Below are 23,377 nucleotides of genomic sequence, written 5' to 3'. Positions count from 1 at the left end.
AACCCTAACCCTAAACCCTAAACCCTAAACCCTAAACCCTAAACCCTAAACCCTAAACCCTAAACCCTAAACCCTAAACCCTAAACCCTAAACCCTAAACCCTAAACCCTAAACCCTAAACCCTACGACCTCGTTGCCTAGTATCCCTTGGTAAGCCGGAATCCACCCGAGTTTAGTTCGGATTCCTCGCTCCGCCAATTGGCGGATCAAGTCTACACATCCTGATAGATACAACTACAAATTATTCAACATATATTACTCTGTACCTATATTTCTATCAACTGTGCCTAGTTCAATACAGAATTGGTCACAAATTCCTTATCTTCGCTCTGTTGAACGAGGTCATAGAATAATCCTTTGGCCCTCAATAATTCTGCTGGAGTGCCAGTTTCCCCAATGCGCCCGTCATCGATGACAATCACCTTATCAAAGGACGCAATTGTCCTCAAACGATGAGCGACCACAATCAGTGTGCGGTTAACCTCGTTCCGTATCGTGTCTTGGATCCATGAGTCTGTCTCGTTATCGACAGCAGATGTCGCCTCATCGAGAATGATAATCCCAGGATCCCTGATCAAGATTCTTGCAAGGCAAAGCAGTTGTCTTTGACCTTGTGACATGTTGGCGCCGCCTGCACTGATCGGGGATTCCAGAGTGAACAAGCCCGTTTTCTCGTTATCATTCTCAGAGAGGAGCTTGACGCGGCGTAAAACCTCGTTCAACTTGTCTTTTGAAACCTCTCGGAAATAATCGAGATTTGATCGGATTGTACCTGAGAACAAAACTGGATCTTGAGGGAGAAACGCGACCTTGGATCTAAGTGACCGTAACTTGATCGTTGAAATATCAACACCGTCAATAAGAATCGAGCCGCATTGGGGGTTGATTAAGCGGAGAAGGGCCAGAGTCAGGGATGATTTTCCAGCTCCAGTGCGACCAACAATCCCAATTCTCTGACCAGCCCCCACAGAAATGGAGATGTCGCTCAAAACAAGAGGAAGGTCAGGCGAGTATGAAATGCTTAATCCTTTGACTTCAACTTCTCCCCGAGATGGCCAGTCTGTTGGGACTTCGTTGCCCCCTTGCTCCTCGGCTTTCAGTTTCGAATATGAGATTATCCCAACTCCTGCATTCATGTAGGTCTCAAGCATTCCAAAGTTGTTCACAGCGGTGAAAGTAGCGTGAGCGAATCCCATCGAAAATGTTAACGAAAATCCGACCGAAGATGCATCAAGGATAGAATTCGATGACAATAGAAGGAAACCTGTACCCGTACTTAAGATAATGCCCATGAGAGACATTTGAAGACCGAGCCAACGATTGAAAATCCAGAAATGCCGCCGAGCAATTGATAGTTTATCAACGTGAGAGTGCATCTGGTTCATGAAGTTATCAACTACTCCAAAAGCCCTGATAGTCGACACCCCAGTAGTGACTGTAGTGAAGCATTCAAGTATTTCGGCGTTTCCCTCAGTTTCACCTCGTTTCATGGGCTTCCGGGCCCTGACGTAGCCCTTGCTCACGTGCGAGCACCAAAGTAGAAGGGCTGCTGCCAAACAGGTTGTGAAGATAGACTTGTGTATTCTAGATATGGTCAGCTAACTGATCGAGGTAGTAGCGGAACCAAGCCCTACCCAATGCATCCAACAATCATCAGTTTCACAAGACAGTTAGCGAACTCAGACATGGTCACTAATAGAAAGTCATCCACCTGTCTTGTATCGGCACTGAATCGTTTCAGGATTCCCCCAAGAGGCGTAGTATCGAGCCAGATAAGAGGCATTCGTATGACATTTGCAGTCATCGCGCGAAACAAGGTCTCTGAGGCACGCAGCGATCCCGAAAAAATATGCATGTTTAGGAGAAACTCAAGGATGATCGCGGACAGACATCCTAGGAGGTACATGTACAGATAATACCATAGGTTGCTTCCAACCTCGGCATTTTCTGGGTCGTGCGTTCCTGCTTTCGGGCGTCTTGAATTGATACGGCCGAGAATCCATGTTGTTAATGCAGTCACTAGTTGCTTGCCAATCAAATAAAGAATATATATTGTTGCAAACTTTAGGCCACCAGCAGCACTGAAGTAACTCTTGCAAGATTCCCACTCAGATTCTGATTCCGTAGTGTTAATATTGTGCTTTCCACTGGCACGATTTTTGGGTTTCTCTTTTGTTGATTTATTCGGCTGGATGGGGATTTCTTTTTCCATGGTATCCAACCGGGTTTCAATCATGTCGGTATTGAGAAAAGAGGTCATGGTGTTGTTTTTGATCTCAACAACAAGCCTAGCCTGAGGTAAACACAAAGATACATGATGAGTTGCCAGTATGCGAGTCCGGCCATGGCTAAGCTCTCCAGTAAGAGCTTTGAATATATCCTTAGAAACATGAGAGTCAAGCGAAGAAAAGATATCATCTAAGACCAGTAGCCTAGCACTGGAATAGAGAGCTCTACCTAAAGAGACTCTTACCCGTTGGCCACCGCTAAGTTTGACACCACGAAGGCCAATATATGTTTCGTCTCCGTTTGCCAAAGCAGCAAGGTCCGTCTCGAGTGCGCATGCTCTGAGAACCTTTCGGTACCTGGTTTCATCTAGTGCACTGCCAAATAATATGTTGTCCTTGACAGTGGCATTCTGCAGCCACGGGGTCTGTGAAACGAATCCGACCGATTGCTTCAGCGATGGCACCTCGATGCGACCGCTAAGGAGATCGACCTCTCCAAGGATAGCAGCAAGTACTAAACTCTTGCCTGAGCCTGTTTCTCCATGTAAAACACTGAGTTCACCAACAGGAAATTCAGTATTAAGGCCGTGGAGAGCAAACTGCCCAGGTAGGCTAGCTTGCTTCCCTTGATGGTTCTGCTTTTGATCTGATGGCCAGGCAATGCGGGCGTTTCGGAAGGAAACACGGCCTGTTAGACTTTCATCCAGAACTCCTTTCATTTCTGGCGCTTTTAAAAATGTCTCTATACGACGAGCATTTGACCGAGCGGCAAAATAATCCTGGAGGACCATAGGAACCATTCCCACCGTTCCTTGGATGTGCGGCAGCAACTCGATCATTGTAAATATTATCGATGATGACACCTCGTTCTGGGTATAGGCGTAGCTGCAAATTGCTGCTGCAACCACAATAAAAGGGGATGCGACTTTCCAAACTGATCGAATATTGATGGCCAGAAAGCTCTTTCGCATTTCCACCATCTCCTCCTGGCGACACAATTGGATGCGCTCTTCCCACTGGGTTTCGAGGGCTGAAAACTTGATCTGCCGAAGAGCCTGCAGAGCCTCGGTGGTAGCATTCGACTTCCTATCCCTTGCCACTGCAAGCCTTCTTTTCGCAGCTAGCTCTTGCTCGAGGACCCTTGAATGTATCGGCACCATTCCGATTGTGGCTACAACTGCCATCACCGTGCTGGGCCATCCCATCAACCGCAGGAGAAACAACACAGCAAACAGGAACTTGATACATGAGAAGGGAAGTATGTAGTTAATGGCGGTGAACTTGCTAAAGGAAAGCGTGTCAGAGGATATGAGATTGATCGCTGCAGGCTTATCTCCCGCATCCTTGGAATCCTGAACTCTCAGAGCCTTCGAAAATATTGCCATAATGAGCTGTGCGCGAATGGGGATTCCCATCTCAGACCATTGGATCCAAGCCAGATGATGGTGGAGTATGGCTTCCGTTGCAGAGAAGGCTGAAATCCCAATTAACCAGAATCAGGCTAGATTTGCTGGGTCCCTGTCATCCTCCAGGCATTTTATTAATCGCATGACGCAGTATGGAGAGCCAAATGTCACCACCGATCGGATCAGCATCAAGGTCCACTGTTTAGCGAATCCGAGATAACGCTCGGCAAGAACATGATCCCATAATGAAGTCCTAGAAAGCGCTATCACTGGCTGGACTGTTGATCGAGTTCGATAATTCAACACCGGTAGTTGGCCTAAGCCGATAGTTCCAGCAATATGAAGGGCTCCCGTGCACCATTGCATAGTGTATCGCTGGAAGGCCGAGCAACTACCCTCGAAATCCACGGGTTGTCCTTCTGGTGAGAAAATGTCCGGTCGGCGTGGGAATTGAATCTGAAGATTTGCAATAATAAGTGCGATAGACAGTTGGAACGAAGATGACGAAAAATCGAAGAAAGCCTCTTCATTACGCTGAGCTCTTTCAAGAGTCTGAGAGAGAACAACGAGAACAGATAGTAGCGACCCCCTGAGACCAGCACTATATAGCTTGAGTGGGCTATCACTCCAATGCAAACCAAGGCTATGAAGTAGCAGAAGAGGCTATACATCGGGTTAGCCGCGGTTTCTAAATTATGATCACATCCCCGATGGATGAACTCGCCCACAGAAGTTTAGTCAAGAAAATTGGCTGATTCCAAGACGTGTTTTCCCTGGCGTACTCGCCGCTCAGAGTGAAGGCTCCAACCCCCAAAAGCGATAATAGGGAGTTTAGAGAACACAGAATTCGTATGTGATCCCAGTAAATTGCCTCTGACTCCTTTGTAGCAGTACCATCTTCGTCCGAATACATACAATTTGGCATCTGGATTTCAAGGTATCAGAAAAGAATCTTGTGAAAAAGAATGAAGGTATTAGTCGCTGAGGTGAGTGTAAATGAAGACAAAGATTCAAACTTTGAAGGGCCAGAAGAAAACAGACCAAGGAAAGAAAGCTTATCCAAAGTAAGCAAACCGGGCCGGGCCCGGGGGCGTCGGAAGTCCGCCTTAACTCCTATCTGCCCCGTAATTGTGTTTGTTGGATATTGCCGGGACGTACGTTGCGCTGATATGGCTTGATATGTTAGTTAGTCCTCAAATCACGTCTGGGTTAGCCCATGTAAGTCGAGTGGAGGGGAATGGAACTAAGAAGGCTTGCGTTAGTGTGTCCTCGGGGCCAAATTAAATCCGCTTTGGGCCACTCTCCCTAGATACTACTACATTTCCTTTCCGAGAATTAAGATATTAATAAAATACTGATTTTGGACCTTCGGGAATTACCGTATCCTAAAACGAGACAAAACCCACCCCTTGTCCTGGGCTTGGGTTATTAAATGCCGAGTAGTCAGTAGTCGAGAATTGGTCAAGATTTCTGGTCTAAGAGCTATGCCACTTTGAAAGTGTGCAGTGGCTATTCAGTACATAGTAGGCACTATACCTAGAGAAACTGACATTTTGAACAAGTCTATCTAGTTTTGTGGTTGACAGCGGACCATACTTCGTTCAACTAGTACTCGGGGATTGCACTCTCTTTTCTCGTGACAAATCCGGTGCTCCTGTGGCTTGCGAACACGTTCCAATGTCAGATTGACGAACCGGGAGGGAGAATGGCGTAATCGGTTGGAAGGAAATATACACTTGCATAAACGGGAGAACTATAAGCACCGTTGACCACAACCTCTCCACTTGAACCTACGCAGTCGACAGTACAAACAACTATCTTTTGATTTGCTAGAGAAGGGCCGGTACAGCCCTTAGCAAGTTTATTCTAGTGGAGGCTTAAATTACCAAAGTAAGGTTTTAATAACTACTGCATTGAAGCAAAATTACTTAGGATCCACTTCACTTAAAATGTTCTTTATGTGCGGAGTACTATGTATGAATGAACTGAACAAACCATCATGTATTACCACATTACATGATGGTTTGTTCATTAAATATTATAGCTAAGGATGTCTGAGACCCTGATTTTCTGTGACTTGTGAATACCTTCCAACCTTAGAATGTTATCTTGCCCATCATCCATTAGTAATTTATAAATCCCACAGTATTAACAGTATTGAGTAAGTTCATTATTTCATTAGAACCAACGGTTTAGTGACTATAGTAATAGAAGGGTCATCTACAACAAGCTCAAGCCGATTTAAAACCACATTAATTACGGATTACCCCAAGTTTGATCATTCCCCTTACAAACTAGTGTGTATTGTCAAGTCTAACATGCCCCTGTCCACTGTCGTTTACAGAGTCTGTTGGTTGTTCGTTCAAGATTTCTAAGTTTCGCGGATTTGAATAATACTAGGTCTGACACAATTTATCACTTCGTCTTAAAGCCTTTTCACAAGAGAGCCACCCCATCATACTACATAAATCTCAAAAGAACCCAGAATTTGTTTCATGTGTACCAGATTCAGAAGGTTCTCTATCTTCGGACAACTAACATGGCAGTTTGTTCTCCTATGCGTAGCATCCATGGTCATCCTGGCCTGCACTTGTTTTCATCTACAGCTCGAGTCAATATCTGCCGAAGACCCGTATAGCTTCTCAAGAAGATAGAGGAGTATTTTCGTGAGGTCACTTTGTCAAAGGAAAGCGCTCTAAGTTGGAATTCATGTCTTGAATCACATCGATAGATCCGGCGAAGTGGTGCCGACCCTAGCCCAGACTTCAATTGAGCCTTGTATGGAATTTCATGGCGTATATGAAATCAACCACGTGCGGCTATGCGCTAACAAAGACAGGTTGTGTTGGATGTCTGAGGCATCACCATGTGATAGAACATGTAGATAGCTTCTCTCTCCTCTCCCTCTCTCCCTCTCTCTCCTCTCCATGCGCCAGATCAAGACAATACATGCAGTGCTTTCTCCATTCAATCTCTATTAGGTTGCTACGCTGTTTTACGGAACAGGAGGAAATTGATGCATGTGAAGAATGATACGGCGACATTCAACAATTTTGGAGTGCTATAATAGCGGGTGCGTATCTCGAAACATTCTAACTATTGAATTTGTCATCATATGTGCGATTGACAGCCAGATCGGTCCGCTGCGTTTATGGGTGTGCTTCGACAAAATAGCTTATAACGCTTCTACCAGGGCGGTCTTGATGAGGCCGATTGCACAAGACTTGAATGGACAGCAATAGAGCGGTTATGGCCGATATCCTCGAAGACGGAGTCGTTCGAATGATGTATGCCTTCATTAGGACCGACGGTGACGAAGTTAGTTAGTCCGATCTCATCGTCATTTGCACTTCTCCTCATCTGATCAAATCTATAGTCAAATGTTGGTTCACGGTTGTTGGTTTTATTCCCTCTTTGAAGACTCTGTCCCAAACTACCGTTGGGTCCTCCCAGTCGTTCTGAAGAAATGGCGGTACACCTTTGTGAATGCAAACTTGATAGGATTGACTGGTGAGCAAGTCTAGCAAGTGGTGCAAGATGGGGCAGGTATGCACAACCAACCGCGACGGATGGCTCGATGGTTGACCAGATGAATACGGGTCCCATGAGCCAAGTCATGTCCCCAGCACTCATAAATTTAGAGAAATAATGGATTCGCACGATACTAGCAACAAAACCACTAGAATAAAGATTTCAGCTTGGATCATGGAATGAGGCCTAAAAAGACAAACGAAGGAGATATACAAAATTCCTACTGCCATGATGCCACAAATGGCTAATTTCTTCCGCAGGGTCATTTGAAGCTGAGCTATCTGTGGAAAGGGGATGATTAGAATGATGAGATCATTCAGCATGTTTAGAATCCCTAATGCGAGAAAGAATCGGTTGACGTTGATGCATTTTCCCTCGGTGCCGCTGAATTGTGTCCAAAAGTGAGATACGGGTTTGCAAGCATTGCCCATGGTTACCCAAATAATAATGGGATACGAGAGTGTGAGAAACGAGCCAAAAGCGAGAGCCATTTCTAAGGATGGTTCCAAGTGGGAAAAGACTCGCGCATAGAGACAGAGAATGGAGAGTCTGATGCAGGTGCAGGATGAGGCATAAATGAAGGTGTAGGAGAATAGGAGCTAGATATAGAGAAATTAAAAGAATGTGACGTGCTGGTAGGGAAGATTACTCACTCTGTATAAGTCCATTAGTTCCTCTAGCCTGACTGCCCATACATGCTTTCCTGCACCCGTGGTGCCGCCTAGATACAACGTTGCTCAGTTAAACAATGGTCTTTTCCTAGGAATTTCGTCTCTCACCTCCGATACTTACTCCAGTCGTTGCACCTATACAAAGCTTCAAGCTAATATCGTCAGTAAAAGTCATTCAATAGCTAAGGGTTAACAGACCAGTGCCGCAATAATAGCCCAGTCATCCGCCATCAGCGCGTTTCGGAGAACAATTCGAGCAGTAAAGCGCAACATCACAAAACCAGTAGCCAGACAGAGCATTCCAATGACCACGCCGTTGTTAATAGATACATCACTAGCAGTGATATCTATATTCGACGGGGTCGGCTCAAAGAGAGCGAGAATGGTCGGGTCCTAGTTCATAGCAATCTGCGCGTACTCAATGGGAGAAATCTGACAGCATGGAACCGGGGCAGTTAATAAGACCAGCTCTTAATTCTGCGAATTCAATGAGATAATGATTGTCTCCGTCATGAATTCTCCCCATCAGACATATAGCAATAAGTCTAATGGCCCCTGAAACTACAACTCAAGTGCGTTTCAGAGAAACATCTGATCACATGAAGATAGTGCACCAGACAATAAGACCATAATGCCTTAATTCACAGACTAATTCCGTGGCAGGTGATCGGCGTCGACCAAGGAAGGAATCCTGACAAAAGAAAAGCGGGGTTTAAACCAAGAAACGGCCTTGATTCCGAAAAACGGCCGGAAATTATACCTCATCCAATATGAAAAAAGCGGGCCGTTGTAGCCCTGTCGGGGCTTTGGGGGCCGTTAGGAGTCTGGAGCTAAAGCCCGCAGCAGTGCACAACTAGCGGTTTACCAATGTTAGCTCAATCTAATAATGAGACCAAGACTATCTGTCCAACGCACAGATTATATTAGTGAAGCCCTGGAGGTGCCATATACGTATATTATGCAAGTATGGAGTAATTAAAAAAAAAAGAAAAGCAAATTGAGTACCTTGGTACGATAGTTCTTATGCACAACATTGTACAATCTGCCGCGGTGTTGCCATTCGCACTAATCTTTAGCGAAATTGCGATGCGATGTTTTATCCCGCATGGCCCTAGTCAACTAAGTTCATCCTTGAACAGGGGTTGAAACCAGCCATTTTAACACCTGGCAAAGGTCATTAAGCCCCCTGGCCAATATATAATATACATTTGCAAAAGGACGAGGTCATTTTTCTGCGTAACCTTTGTGCAATGTGCATTGTACAGATTGCTTCTAACTTGTTACTCAATAAATAAACGCCCACTATCCCAGTTGATATACCATACCCACTTTCACGCTCTCGCGGTCTAACAATCCTTGCGTGTCTGTTTGAACACGACGTTTTCCTAATACCAGAACACAACCCATCCAATATGGGCTCTATTGTGAATGACCAGCCTATTCCTAGGCTCACTGCTTTGGAGCGTATCGGCCCCAAGGGCTATCTTCGTTATATCTTCCCATTTCAGCTCGAGGAAGAGTATGACTTGGATGAAGTTTTTCGGATTCTTCAAGCGGGGTACCAAGTCCTCTCACAACGAATCCCAGAGGTCGCGTGCGAGGCCGTTCTCGATGGCCATTCAGAACAAAGGGGTGTGATGAGACTTCAGGAAGAGGCGAATGGTGGCATAGCACGTATCGTGGTTAAGGACCTACGTGGGTCCTTTCCATCCGATTATGCGGAGTTGAAAGATAAATCCTTCCCCGTGGCCTCATTGGATGCCGATACGTTTTGTCCCCGTTCTGTTTGGCCTTCAGCTGGGGAGCGACTGCCAATTTCAGTCGTCCAGGCCAATTTCATCCGCGGGGGATTGATCCTGACGTGGTGCATCTTCCACATGGTGGGCGACGGTATAACATTCTATACCTGGACAAACATATGGGCAGAGGAGTGTCGCCGGGCACAAGGACTGGAGATTCGAGACCCCATCCGGCTTCCAGATGCCATTTGGCAAGACCGCGAACGAGTGACAAAGCCGTCCGGTGATACTGCTGGAAAGCTCGAAAGCCATCCAGAGTACACCCTTCTCCCATTCACGCCCCCGGGAGCCCCACCAAAGATGACTTCTCTGAGCCATCGTGGTCAGGTTTTCTATTTTTCTCCGGAGTCCTTAGCAGCCCTGAAGGCAGAAGCGTCCCCAGTGAATGCGACCGAGCCGTCAGATCAAAAGTGGATCTCGACCAATGATGCTCTTGCAGCGCTACTGTGGCGTACAGTTATGGCAGTACAGTCGCCTCTAGATACTCTAGAGGGCGACCCTGTGTCTGTTTTCAACATTGCTATTGACGGACGGCAACGGACAGATCCTAAGTTGCACCCGGCAACTTTAGGCTGTTTCCTGGAATATGTTGCAGTCTCGGTGCCTATCCGCAGAATGCTTAGTACCATGAGTTTAGCGGACCTGGCGACGGAGATCCGCAAGGCGATTCTGCGGGCCGATCAGCAGTTCACGGATGACGTGGTAGCTCTTGTAGAACAGCTTGAGGACGTCGACCGCCTTGTACCTACTGCTTTTCTGGACGTCCCAGGCTTTAACTGCGTGTTGACCTCATGGGTCAACTTCAAGCTGTACGGATTGGAGTGGGGGCCACTGCTGGGCAACAATATCGAAGCTGTACGAGTGCCTCATGTTGGTTGCATCAATGGCTGTCAAGTTGTGCTCCCAGTTTTGCCGAACGGCGGCATGGAGATTCTGGTCGGTGTGGAAGAGAGTAGTTTGGACCGACTGCTAGATGACTCGTTGTTCACGAAATATGGTGTCGCTCGGTAGAGATTCCATGAACGCGACTAATTCGGTAGCCAATTGTCATTATATCACACGATACCCTTACACCCACCTCGGTTACCCACAACTAGGTTCAATATCTTTTTTTCACGGGCAAATTTCAAGAGCCAAACATTTCACTGCAGAATTGCCCTGATGTTTGAAAATATGCCGGATTTTGTTGGTCGGCGGTTTTCCGAAAGTACAGCGAATTCGACAAGGATCAGCCTAATGGTTGTTTTTATTCTCATTAACTTGGTTCTTTGTATGGAGATAATTTGTTTGTGTCCTCAGCTGGGGGTTTTGTGTATCAAGGTCGAGGTCGATAGTGATTTGGTCTTTGGTGATACCGACAAGGAGAGGCTTCGCAATCGTCACTGGGACCGCGTTAGCTCAATTGGATGGTGATATATGTGATATATGCCAACCATGTAAGGCACAAATCACTATATAAGTGGTATATCGCAGCGACGACACAGTTGGTTCAGTTCAAGGTGGTGGAAGCCAAGAGACCTGCCTGCTACTCCAAGTTTCACGGGTTCCTCTCAAAAATAGACACTTTGACCCTGCCTATGGCTTCAAATGATTCTAACCTTTTTTAAAAAAGAAGAGAAAAAAAGAACAACACAAACATACCCTTCCCCGGGGGTTTAGATATCAATAGGAAGAGAGGAAAAGAAGACATTGTTCCTCAATGGCAAACAGTTTATCTCAGCCAAACCTTGGAAGACACCAACCTCAATAATATATATTACCTAATATTACCTCCACTCTGGGCAGGGCTGTAACTAGACCCTAAATAACGCCATTTCTGGGAAACCAGACATCTCCATTGTAAGCGTGCACTAAATTCGTTTTGTATGGGAGGACATATCGTGTGTTTTAGACTTCGAAGGCGCAATAGAATAGGAAAAGAGAGAAGAAAAAAAAAAAATAGCAAAAAAGGTGAAATTCCACTTCTAGCTACCTAAGTAAGTTTGTAGGCGCAGTTCTTCACATCTGGTAATCTCATTGAATACCACCACCTTTTCCTCTTCTTATAAACTCTCTCAGCACGTTACCAGTCATTGTAGCTACATTGTTATTATAATCATCCCAAGCGAGACTGCAGTACCAGTTGATACTACCAACGGCGAATACCGCGCCACCTCCCGCGGTGTCGTAATATACTAGGTCACTTCTGACCATGTCACAATTGGAACCGAGAGTGTTCACCATGGGGAACATCGAGTCCTCATTGAAAAGTCCGAAGCTGTCATCATGCTGTTGGCTTCTGGCCAACAGGACCGCATTGGATGGTGTCCCAAGCGCATAATCCAGGCGATCAATCTCGTCACCGCTGGCACCGCCACCGAAGCCATTTTCGCCAATGGGCTCAGATGGGTCCATGTCGTTGAAAATCCAACTAAACTGGGCATCCTCGGCATATCGCACATCTGCGGTGTAAGGCTTTCCCTTTCCAGTACCGAACGCGCATGGCCCAATCCCCCAGAGGTAGTTGGGAGCACGACCGCGGCTGCGCCATAATCCTCCAAGGGTTCCAGTGAGACTGTGCATTCTTTCTCCAGCGGGGAACGTGACGGACCGACAACCTTGGTCGCCTTTCCGAACTTCAAGGCGATGAGGCCGTTCATTGACAACATCAGCGACCCAGTAAAACCCGTTCCCGCCCAAGTACATCATATTGCCCCCAGACTTTGCAAATGCACTAAAGGCGTCAAGAGAATTAAGAGAATGGTATTCAGGATGACAGCCCGTGATGAGTGTCGTGTATGGTGAGGTTGCTTCCTGACCTCTGGTGGTTAAGCAATGATCGGTGATAACGTCGTAGGGAATTCCGGAGCGTTCCAGATAGCTAACCATGAGAAGATCAGCGCTGAATTCGCGAGGCCGGTCCAAGGCCCAGTGTACATATCCGGGTCGGAGATTGAGGATCGGTCGGCGAGCACTGGAGTATGCGCAGGGGGAGCCGTCCGTATGAACATCGTAGGCTGAGAGACCCAAATCCGGTCGTCGGTGCAGGTTTTTATAATACTCATTTTCCTGTCCGATGCTAACTCCGTCCGGAGTTGTCATCGCTGAAGATTTGGTCTCATCAAACATTCGCTCATTAGCATACGCAAGGTATGTGAATGTTGTGAGAACCAACGCCACTTGTGCCGTGGAACTGGGATTCGGTCGGACGAAGAAAGTGATCATGTCGCTTGTTCCGTCCAAACACTTGACCTCAACGGCATATGCACCGGAGCGAGCTGTGGATGGGATAGTAATGGAGAAGTTCGTTTCCCATTTTGCATCATCCAGATCATCCTCATGGAAATGAATAGCTCCATACCCATACGACGCTTTGGTCCAGTCTGGCTGAGTGCCATCCCAGTCAAATCCCTTGACCGCTCGCGTGGGTGCATTGACCAACACACCATGTCGATCGTTTCCAGAAACATCAACGATGGAGTCGCTGGGGATATCTTTGGAGAAGTCATACTTCGCGACTGTGCGCCGAGATGAGCTTGTCATGATAAAGGAAGGAGAGTCGATTCGGCCATTGTAAAAGCTCGATGGTTTAGAGCTTTGTTGACCAATGTCTTTGAACATGCCTGCACCAAACAGCAACGAATTCGAACCTAAAATCATGGGGGCGAACAGGGTGGTGGTCATCGTTTCGCCATTGGGAGCGGTCTCGGCTAGACGGTTCAGCTGATGGATACTCGATGTGAACGTGTTGTTAACAACACTGAGGCGGATCTGGAGCCACCGCCAACGATTCACAACGAGTTGACTCTGGATAACCTGGATCGTATCCCCTGTGCCAATGAAGAATTCCAACGTAGAGTTTCTCAAAACGATTGCGAATCCAGTTCGAGAAGATATGTCAAGACAGGATATAAGCGTTTGGCAATAGTAGTCCACATCAAGCAAGTATGGCTGTGCATGAAACTCTACTTCGATGCCCTCGCCCACTGCGGGTGTCACCTCTGCCCAGGATGGAATAAGAGCATAGGAGCCTGAGCAAGCATCTTGATAGCGACCATCCTCGTGGTGTCCGACGGGAACTTCGGTAATGTCCTCCAGCACAACGGGGGGAGCATGAGGACCGCTATACCCCTGAACAAGGCGCACTAAACGGTGATCGTATCCTTTTTCGGTAGTCGAAACCTGAAACGGGTTAGCGTTTGAAAGGTACCAAGGTACCAAGATACCCCGCTAATCCGGGGAACATCCCGCCTGACCACGGGTGTAACCTTGGATTGAAATAACCTTGGAAATAACCTTCCAAGGTTGGAACATTGCGAACCTACTTTGATATCAACCGGGTCTCCAGGGGAAACAATCCAAGGTTCAGCATAACCGATGATTTGAGTGTCTTGATTGGGCGCCATTCCTGTAAAAGCATTCGGTCAATTCAAGATTTCTTAGTGTCCGCGCCAGCTGTTGGTCCGGGTGGAAGGTGACACTTACTGGGGGCAAAAAGAGGGGTTAGATGATTCCTGACCAGATCGGTGAAGGAGCTGAGATTTGAGTTGTCTGTGCCCGTATTAGTACATGAGGCTATGCTTTTAAAGCTGTATGACTCTAGCCAGGATAGATGCACACCAGAATTCCAAGATAGGTCACTGGATAATACTTTGCTACATTTTGAATGAGAGCAGAGATGGGCCACTTATCTATCCCCAGATTACCGCTGGGGGGAAGGAACTGATTGGTTACATACTTCTGACAATGACTTGGAATCTTCCTCCCGACACCCGATCGGGTGATCTCAAACAGGTGAGGCTTTTCCACAAGCTCGCATGGATTAAATGCGTGCTCCACCATCTACTATGTTGTACTGATTTACTCCGGTCGGAAAACACACCTGGTCCACCAATCGCTTAAGCGATGATTTGGAGGTCCACTACGGAGTAATATTCCTGCTTATCTAGTGGCGTCGACCAAAACCGCCTATCACCCTCGCCTAGGGGCTTATCATCCAATGTTACCCTACATTTGGGCCAAACCGTGTCTATGTATTTTATTTTTACCTTTTAACCACTTAGGTTATCTTCAAAACTTAAATCAATGCGGTTGAAAATAGGAAAATAGCTAATCGAATCTCAAACATTACCCGAGATATCTTATCATCTTATCTCGAGTATGAAGTCTTGAAATAATGAATTATTACCGAAGAAAGGAATGTAACCTTAGTGTAATAACCCATATTCCCGGTCCTTGGATATCAACCATCTGATTCTGGGAATACAAGAGTACCGCCTTCGGTAGGAGAGTCCAGGGTATTGGACGCTAAGTGCCCGGGTCCCACTCCGGGGAAACAAGATTACGGTTTACCCCAGACTCTAGATATTGGATCCGCAATCGATGGAGGAGTGAGTGGTCGTTTAATTAACTTTCCCAAGATTGCGCTATCAGGGAGAGCTTCTGACATGATCTCCTCGAGTAATTTCCGGTCTTGCTCATCCGAGACTTCTCTCTCCAGCTTGATATTCCCCAAAGAAGAAGTGGCATTAGCTCATGATGCACAATCGCGATATTGAATCTGTTGCGGACTCGAAGTCCATAAACACAAAGGCCGACTCGGACAGGTCAGGTCCAGTGATGGTGGAAGAAGGTGTAATGGTCACTCTCACCAATGAGGAGGTATTTCCATCTTAATGATCTCTGACAAAAGAACACATGCTAACACCTGTCTCCCCAGAACCTCAACATCAGAAGAAAGACCGATAAAACGATTCTAACGATCCTTACCTGGGTATACTTCTTGCAGGTGAGAGAAACAAACCAATTACCCATCATATACGATGCTGATACCCCTCTTGTTAGGTCTTAGACAAGGCCGTCCTAGGAACGGCTTCTATTTTTAATCTTCAGAAGGACACTGGTCTCGTTGGAAGCCAGTATTCTCTGGTCTCGTCCATTGCCCCTATCGCGCAGCTGGCGTGGCAGCCATTCTCTGCATGGCTCATTGTGAAGGTCCCGCCCCGTATTTTGATGCCATCAATGGTGCTCTGTTGGGGAATTGCAGCAGCAAGTACTGCTGCATGCAATAGCTTTGCAGGTTTGGTCACCGTTCGTTTCTTCCTGGGTCTCTTTGAAGCCGGATGCATGCCTCTCTTTACCATCCTCACCGGACAATGGTATCGTCGCGTCGAGCAACCACTTCGGGTTTCCATTTGGAATTCAATGAACGGAACAGCGACAATGGTAGCTTCTGCTTTGTCGTATGGTCTTGGCCATATTGCCTCAGATGTGTTGAGGCCGTGGCAAATGTAAGTCACCACAGACCATGCTGTGGAATGTCGCTAATTAGTGCGCAGAATCTTCCTTGCTGTTGGATTGATTACTATTGTGAGCGCGCCTGTGATTTATTGGAAACTTGACAACGATATCACGACCGCCCGCTTTCTCACTGAACACGAACGGAGACAAGGCGTAGAACGCCTCCGGGCAAATCAAACCGGTTCCGCCTCCTACAACTTTGACTGGTCCCAGGTTCTCGAAGTTTCCATGGAGCCTAAAAGTTGGCTCTGGGTTATGATGGCCTTGCTGCCAAATATGGGATCGGCGATGACGAGTACCTTCGGCCCTCTTATTGTCAAAGGTTTTGGGTTTGACGCCTACCAAACTTCATTGCTCAACATACCGTTTGGTGCTATGCAAACGATCGTCATCGTCGGCAGTTGCTGGGCCTCCTACAAGTTGAGGCTAAAGTCCGCCGTATTAATCGGTTTCATGCTCCCAGTTGTGACAGGCATCGCAATGCTTTACGTGCTCCCACACGAAAACGCCAATCAGGGACCGCTCCTACTAGCCTACTATCTCTGTGCCTTCTTGTTTGCTGCAAATCCCCTCCTTCTTTCATGGGTCGTAGGAAATACTGCCGGTGCTGCCAAGACATCCACCACTATGGCACTTTACCAGGCTGGTACGTCCGCTGGAGCCCTATCCGGTCCTCTTCTATTCACTGCAGAGCAAGCTCCAACATATCTCCCCGGCATCCGCGCTGTTCTCGGGCTCTTTATTGCTTTTATTGGCTGTGTGATCCTACAGGTCCTCAATCTAGCCTTTTTAAACAAACAGCACCAAAAGAGGAGAGTTAGCAATGGAAAATCTGCAGACATCCAAGATAGGTCCATGACCCACGGGTTTGAGACGGACGGGAAAGTGCAGGGGCCAATTTTGACCGATGCAGCACCATTCGTGGACATAACTGACCGAAAGAATGACGAGTTTGTGTATATTTATTGAACGGAAGACTCGCTGGAAACTTCGTTAGGCCACCATTACAGGGTCTTGTGCTCTTGTAGCGTTAGGGATGTCAAGCTAGTCTGAGAGTGGTGATAGTTAAACGTAATATATTTCATATTTAAAAGGTTTACCTTGACCAAGTGCTTTCTGCCATGATTAGACAAGGATGAGATCCAAGCCGGTGTACGTCACCATTGTCACTGATTCTTGTAAACCCCTCAGAATGCTCGATCTCAAAGTCCAACGTCCTGTCAAATTACTTGCCGTATAAAGGTCCTCGTCGGATGGGATTGATTTCCTGGCTCTAAATCGGGAATCCACGATTGGATGCTACCTTATGTGCGAATCAAGGGTCAGTGAACAACAACGCTTGAAGTTTGCAATAGTTATATAGAACAATAATATTCTATATACCTGCGGGGTTTGCGTTTTGTTTGATTGAAATTCGGTTCCTATACGTAAAACTAAGGGGCTATGGAGGGTGATTAAGTGCCAGTATGGAACCAATATTGCTAACGGAGAGTTTTCTGTGATTCTATCTATAGACCTATACTGCACGAATCATGAAATCAGAGTAAAGAGACAAAATAGGCATGGACATGGCTCGGGGACTAAGAGAAAGAACGACAAGCTTCAAGAGGGAGATTATGCGCTAATCGATCACTTAGAAATGGCCCTCCACCTCCACAGGGGTGTATACCTCCTCCAGGTATTTCTCTTCTTCGGCTGTAAGCTCTTTACCGCGTGCGGATAAAGCATCCTCGATTCTCGCAACGCTGCTGAAGCCAATGATAGGACTTGTCACTCGCTTCAGCTGCCAGGCTAGTGTAACTTGCGACATAGTCCACTGCTTGCGCTTCGCTAGTTCATCCACTCTGTTGATGATTTCCATCGATTCAGGGCGCAGGCTTGAGGGGGTTTCATCGCCACCAGCAGACCTGGTAGTCGTTCCTCGAATGTTCAGGGGGCGAGCAAGCTGTCCTTCTGCAAGTGGGCCCCACTGGTGATAAAGCGCAACAGTCAGTCAAATGAATTGTAAATGATCGAGATATTAAGGGTCCTCTTACCGGCACAACAGCCACACCTGTTTCGTTGCAATACTTGATCATCTCACGTTCCTCCTCACGATACAACAGATTGTAACGATTCTTGTCTTTAATTAGCAATCCGGATGATCTAGTCAGGAGTCTTGACTCAGTACGTACTTGCATCGCAACGAACTTTGTCAATCCATTCTTTTCCGCATATGCCTGCATCATGACAAATTGGTATGTCCACATTGACGAGGCTCCGAGATACCGGATCTTTCCTGCAACGACGAGGTCGTGAAGAGCGTGCATCGTCTCTTCAATCGGTGTGTCAGGGTCAAAGCGATGGATCCAGAATACATCAATGTAGTCTGTCTCCAGACGTTTGAGGGAATCGTTCAGTGCGGTAAAGATTGCCGATCGTGAGAGGCCTTTCAACAACATTTAGTATGACTACTCGACAAATCTAGTTGCCATCCATGGATAAGCTCACCAAATTGGTTGACGTAATCTTTAGTTTTCTTCAGATCCTCAATGATGGGGTATGCATGAAACTGTTGCTCTCCAACACAGCTGTAGGCCTTTGTCATCAGCACCAATTTGTGCCGGGGGATCTCATATTTCTTGATCGCTTGGGCAATAACCCTCTCCGAGTCACCATTGGAATAAATGTTTGCAGTATCCCACTGGGTACAGTCAGCTTCCGGTTTTCAACAAGGTGAGAAAAGGGACAAACAGTGTTAACTCCCCGATCATAAGCCGCCTTCAGGAGCGGGAGTGCCTTTTCGGCACCAATAACCCAGTTTGCCCATTCGGGGTTTCCAATACTCATACATCCGACAATAGGAACAGAGACACGGAGGCCGCTATTTCCCAGGCGTCTATATTCAACTTTGGTCTCTGCCAAGGACTTTGCGACTCCTTCTGGGAGAGGTGCCATGATGATCGAGTTTAAAGGTTTGAGGTTTGAGGTTTGACTTTTCAGTTTCCAGTTTCACTTCTAAGGTTTTCAGTTTACTTATGACCAACGTGCCCTTTTATAATTCCTAATTTGATCCCAATTGCATACATCTACTACATTTCACCAGCAAAGAAGCATCCGATGGTCGGGTCGGTTATTGTGGGGGATGGAGGGGAGAATGGAGTTGGGGGGGACAATTAGGGACGATGGGGGCCGATGGGGAGCGATTGGGACCGATGAAACCGAGAGAGCCGATGTCGGTTGCCTATTACAGAAAAGCCGCTCGCCTACCCAAACAGGAAAGGGTGATTGTCTCAAATAGGCAGGCAGATAGAGAATTTCTGTTTTGGGGAAAGACGCGGGGTAGACTTCAAGCTACTTATATACTTTAATATACACATGAACACATGGACTGTCTAATCTACAGCTAATCTATAACGTGCAGTAGTACGGAACTAGTGTTGTTTAGTAGCTGTTAAGCTGTTAACTGTCGAAATTAATTCTTCTCCGTACTACATGATGAACCTATCTGCATATGACATAGTAAGCTATGTAAATTGTAAACCAATAAACACTAAACTATTGTAATAAACTACCTGGGCTATATATGTCCAATCTCCTATTACTCCGTTATCTAACCACTACGGAGTACCTATGTAGGTAGTAATCCTACTAATAGTAATTTTAGTTTTACAATGACACAGTATATATTAAACCACGACATGATCAAGTGTTGCAGCAACGTGGCAGTCTCATGGTAGTGTCGCAGTATTGAATACCACACTTCCATAGGGAATCAGCTTAGCACCATGTGGGAAATCGTAGAGCTACTGATCAACTCTTGGCGTGAGGGGTCCTTGCATCGTCCACCTGATTGGACAGGCCAATAATAACCGTAAGGCGGGGTGGGTGGCATGGTGACATAGCGACGGTTGAATACTTTTGCCCTCTGCCATCAGAGTATCGGAGTGGAGCCGATAAGCCTGTGATGATAGCGCAACGTAGTCCTCGGTCTCTTTTCCCTCCTTCTTCATGGTCTCACCGAAATAGCCAAGAATAATGAGTCCTCAACCTCTCGTCGCTCGTGAAGATACTCACCGTCGCCCATATGGTCCTCGGTCGCGAAATGGCTGTTTGACGTGTAAACGTCGCAAAGTTAGATGCAATGAACGCAGACCTCGCTGTTATCATTGCCAACGTCTGAACCTGGAATGCGATTGGAAAGTCAATGAGCCATGCCGACAGTCCCCCTTGCAGAACGATGTGGATGCTTTCAAGTCAAATGTCACTTTAGAGGTCAACCAGCTATCTCCTTCGCCTCAGCTCTTTGACTTTCAATCCATGACTGCTCCGACGGAGGGCTTTCACATGTTCCAAAACGTTTACTTCCCAGACTTTGGTGATTTTACCACCTTGGGAAATGCCTCGTATGAGCAACCGCGATCTAGCGACGCCGGTTCCCCAACTTCGTCTCTCCCTCCACGACAGTCGCCAAAACAATCCCCCATCGCGAATCCGGATGTCGAAGGCTCGCTACACTTACACCTCCCACCAATTCTTGATCCGGTTGAGAATGGCCCAAGATGCGCTTCTGCGCGGGAACTGCTTGAGAGCATGGCAACCTCTTCCCCGATGCTCCGCTCTTCGATCACGGCCTTCGAAGCAATACAGTCCGGAAGTGCAGGCGGGAAAGTGGATTACCAACAACACTATGATAACGCTGCGACAGATTTGGCGCAAAAGTTTGAAAAATCTGCGGGGGAAATTATAATCAGCAATGATGAACTCAGATACGTTCTGGCTACTATTTTCTTCCTTACCTACATAAATGTGGGTTATATCATTCCGCGCCAATTTATTCTTTATTTTCGCTGACCAGATATCCAGTTCCTTACAGCACGGTTGGATTTGGCCTATTTGAATCTTGGAAAGGCGCATAGCGCGCTGCAAGCGTCAGAGAAAAATGGCTTGGGCTCCACGGGTGTGTAGAAAAGCTCGCTAACTCAATGGTCTTCCTGCTAACAAACGGCGCTATTAGAGCTACGAATCATCTCCTGGATTCGTTTGTTAGATGCCCGCGCGGCATCGGCTGGTGGGGAAGGGGTCTTGGTCAATGACACATCTGGAATCTATACCTCGCCCCAAAACTCGACCTCCCCTAGCTCAACACCGCAAAGCATAGGCACTGCCACTAATCCTGGAGCTCACGAGGTGATTTACGATCTGCTATGCCAGCCGGGGATAGCTTTCTTCCAGGAAGTCCAGACCATCACCGGCCGCATCACTAGAATCGCTCATAACCACCGCAGCCGAGGGAGCGTGGAGGATGAGACTGAAGTAATGGCTATCGCCGCTGATATTCTGACGGATCTGTCATCCTTGTATGACCGGAGGCCACCACTGACAGATCATGCTGTGGCTGGAAATATTGGCAGTGATACTCTGGCCGAGCCGCTCGCATCCACTATTGTTCGCTCATTCCAGACGTATCTTGCTAACTTTTACGCCTGCTACATTCATCTACATCGGGTTGCACACCGTCATTTGGTTCGTTCTAAGGCAGCAGTGACAGCGCTGTCCAAAATCAAGGAAATAGTGCATTGCATGGTCAACAATCAGGAACCTATACCGGTCAACATGTTGTGGCCGTTATTTCTGTGGGGTACTGAAGAAGATGACTATAACGAATTTCAATGGATCCTTGAAACCATTCGTGGTCTTCAACATGTCTTCACCAATGCGAATATGACCGCCGACGTACTACAAGAGACCCAAAGAAGACAGTGTGAAGGAGGCAAGCGCGTCGACATTCGTTCTGTATGTCTGGAGTTATTTTATACCACTTTCGCTATTGTTTGAACTACGGCGAGCGTGACATGTGATGTAAATGCGGATTTCGCGATTTACCTTTTCATTCTTTCTATTATCTAGCGGGCATCAGTATGCATAGTGTTTGATCTTTATCTACGCCTTCTTCGACTTCAGTTCCTCCTCAGTGGCGAGAAGGGGCGCGACCAATCGCACGACTCGATCTTGCTTTTCCGAATCGGCGAACTTAGGGAATGGTCGGCGGCAGTGCGCACTGGACAACGGATAGCCACGCTCCTTGGCTATAATCCATTTCATTCCGTTGACGTCTGATGTTCCGATTCCCCATTCGGGTTGGACCAGCTTCTTCTGCAGCGCAGTAGCCTCTGCAATCTTCCCAGCCATGAACAGATCGTAAATTTCAACCATGACCTGCCAAATATATTAATGATCGGTACTTGTTGCTGTGCACGGGGTCTATCCTTACCCGAGGGAAAATGTTTGCAACACCTGAGATGCAACCTGTGCTTCCAGCGGCGAATGCAGCCACCAGCCAGTCACTCATTCCCGATACACTAGTGAACTGACTTGGTTCAAACTTTGCTGCTACCCTTGTGGCCTTTCCAACTCCTCCGCAGGTCAGTTTGACCGCGGAGATGTTGGGGTGGGCGGCAAGCTTTTCCAGCATATCACAGTTGACATCCAATCCCGACAAAAGGTTAGGGAAATTGTAGATCACAATGGGAATGGGGGCACGGTCGGCCACTTCTTCGAAAAAGTCGGTAATGGCTTTTTGGGTCATCGCCCAATGGAACACGGCTGGCACCAAAACCAGGGCGAAATCAGCACCGTTTTTGTAGGCGGCTTCAATCTGGACCAAGATATCACGGGTGGAGCCAGCCAAACAGCCCATGGTGACAGTGAAATCACTCTTTCCATAGGCGTCGGCGATCTCCCGGGTCTTTTTCACCAACAAGCCCTTCTCTTCCACACTCAGAGTGGCTGATTCACCACTGGAGCCGGCGAGCACAACTATGATTCTATCAGCTCTACTCCGTAAACCTGTTCCAACAAGACATACCACCATGCATCCCAGAAGTGATCATATACTCCAGATGCCGTTCCTGAGTTGCCCAATCAATCTCCTGTTGTTGATCATTTTGGAAGAAGGTGATGGAAGGGCCGTGAATTCCTGGTGGGAATGGCTTGTTGGTCTTGGTGCTGTTGGATGCCATAGCTGAAAAGGCGTTGACTGTCAATGTTGTAAATAATAGTAGTTCCCCATTACTACGAATTTCGAGAGTCATTAAGTACTATGTTTCATTGCCGTAGATGTTTGCATATCCCCTCCTAGTGTGGGGTTAGAGGTTGGTGATATTGGACCCGATCGCGTCGCAAATGCAACCCGATCGGATCGGAGATCTGATCCTCGCGATCGCGTTCAGATATCTAGTGGAGGCATGAAAAGCGGCAGGTATCGAATGGCACCGCCTGACGTCATGTGGCTGGTTTAGAGGTTAGCTTCAATTCTCCAACTTGACAAGAATGAAATTATGGTGATGACGGTCAGTATAGATTTGGCGCAGATAAACCATCCAGCAGAACCAGCAGAACCAGCAGAACCAGTGGAACCGGTGGGTCCCGAAGTTTGCATTTTGCGGGGAAACTGACGTCAGCCAAGACAGTCAAATTGATAT

At 47.1% G+C, this 23,377-nt stretch overlaps 8 protein-coding genes across 8 annotated transcripts; 3 read left to right on the top strand and 5 right to left on the bottom strand.

The window, feature by feature from the left end:
• Positions 1 to 287: 287 nt before the first annotated feature.
• N7455_012733 (uncharacterized protein) lies at positions 288 to 2,260 on the bottom strand (the record flags this gene model as incomplete). Its single annotated transcript, XM_040961926.2, has 2 exons — positions 288 to 1,584; positions 1,635 to 2,260. The coding sequence occupies 2 exons, from the start codon at positions 2,258 to 2,260 to the stop codon at positions 288 to 290; spliced, it is 1,923 nt and encodes a 640-aa protein (XP_040807626.2).
• A 154-nt stretch (positions 2,261 to 2,414) lies between these two features.
• On the bottom strand, positions 2,415 to 3,613 carry N7455_012732 (uncharacterized protein; the record flags this gene model as incomplete). The annotated part of the gene is made up of 2 exons (XM_065606952.1): positions 2,415 to 2,432; positions 2,474 to 3,613. The coding sequence occupies 2 exons, from the start codon at positions 3,611 to 3,613 to the stop codon at positions 2,415 to 2,417; spliced, it is 1,158 nt and encodes a 385-aa protein (XP_065460118.1).
• A 5,635-nt stretch (positions 3,614 to 9,248) lies between these two features.
• N7455_012731 (uncharacterized protein) lies at positions 9,249 to 10,646 on the top strand (the record flags this gene model as incomplete). The annotated part of the gene is made up of 1 exon (XM_040961942.2): positions 9,249 to 10,646. One exon carries the CDS (start codon positions 9,249 to 9,251, stop codon positions 10,644 to 10,646), a length of 1,398 nt encoding a protein of 465 aa, XP_040807624.2.
• Positions 10,647 to 11,648: 1,002 nt separating this feature from the next.
• N7455_012730 (N,N-dimethylformamidase beta subunit family domain-containing protein) lies at positions 11,649 to 14,020 on the bottom strand (the record flags this gene model as incomplete). The annotated part of the gene is made up of 2 exons (XM_040961947.2): positions 11,649 to 13,796; positions 13,940 to 14,020. The coding sequence occupies 2 exons, from the start codon at positions 14,018 to 14,020 to the stop codon at positions 11,649 to 11,651; spliced, it is 2,229 nt and encodes a 742-aa protein (XP_040807620.2).
• A 1,132-nt stretch (positions 14,021 to 15,152) lies between these two features.
• On the top strand, positions 15,153 to 16,883 carry N7455_012729 (uncharacterized protein; the record flags this gene model as incomplete). The annotated part of the gene is made up of 4 exons (XM_040961936.2): positions 15,153 to 15,275; positions 15,334 to 15,402; positions 15,459 to 15,904; positions 15,953 to 16,883. 4 exons carry the CDS (start codon positions 15,153 to 15,155, stop codon positions 16,881 to 16,883), a joined length of 1,569 nt encoding a protein of 522 aa, XP_040807619.2.
• A 664-nt stretch (positions 16,884 to 17,547) lies between these two features.
• Positions 17,548 to 18,851, bottom strand: N7455_012728 (aldo/keto reductase; the record flags this gene model as incomplete). The annotated part of the gene is made up of 5 exons (XM_040961935.2): positions 17,548 to 17,883; positions 17,951 to 18,031; positions 18,089 to 18,342; positions 18,405 to 18,597; positions 18,648 to 18,851. The coding sequence occupies 5 exons, from the start codon at positions 18,849 to 18,851 to the stop codon at positions 17,548 to 17,550; spliced, it is 1,068 nt and encodes a 355-aa protein (XP_040807617.2).
• A 1,080-nt stretch (positions 18,852 to 19,931) lies between these two features.
• Positions 19,932 to 21,731, top strand: N7455_012727 (Zn(II)2Cys6 transcription factor; the record flags this gene model as incomplete). The annotated part of the gene is made up of 3 exons (XM_040961945.2): positions 19,932 to 20,702; positions 20,760 to 20,853; positions 20,911 to 21,731. The coding sequence occupies 3 exons, from the start codon at positions 19,932 to 19,934 to the stop codon at positions 21,729 to 21,731; spliced, it is 1,686 nt and encodes a 561-aa protein (XP_040807627.2).
• Positions 21,732 to 21,836: 105 nt separating this feature from the next.
• N7455_012726 (dihydrodipicolinate synthase family protein) lies at positions 21,837 to 22,915 on the bottom strand (the record flags this gene model as incomplete). Its single annotated transcript, XM_040961943.2, has 3 exons — positions 21,837 to 22,112; positions 22,168 to 22,712; positions 22,762 to 22,915. The coding sequence occupies 3 exons, from the start codon at positions 22,913 to 22,915 to the stop codon at positions 21,837 to 21,839; spliced, it is 975 nt and encodes a 324-aa protein (XP_040807613.2).
• Positions 22,916 to 23,377: the final 462 nt, after the last annotated feature.

The sequence above is a fragment of the Penicillium solitum genome (genome assembly GCF_028829755.1).
Source record: "Penicillium solitum strain IBT 25940 chromosome Unknown utg000009l_segment0_segment0, whole genome shotgun sequence".
Taxonomy (NCBI): domain Eukaryota; kingdom Fungi; phylum Ascomycota; class Eurotiomycetes; order Eurotiales; family Aspergillaceae; genus Penicillium; species Penicillium solitum.
This window is presented reverse-complemented; position numbering and strand designations above follow the sequence as displayed.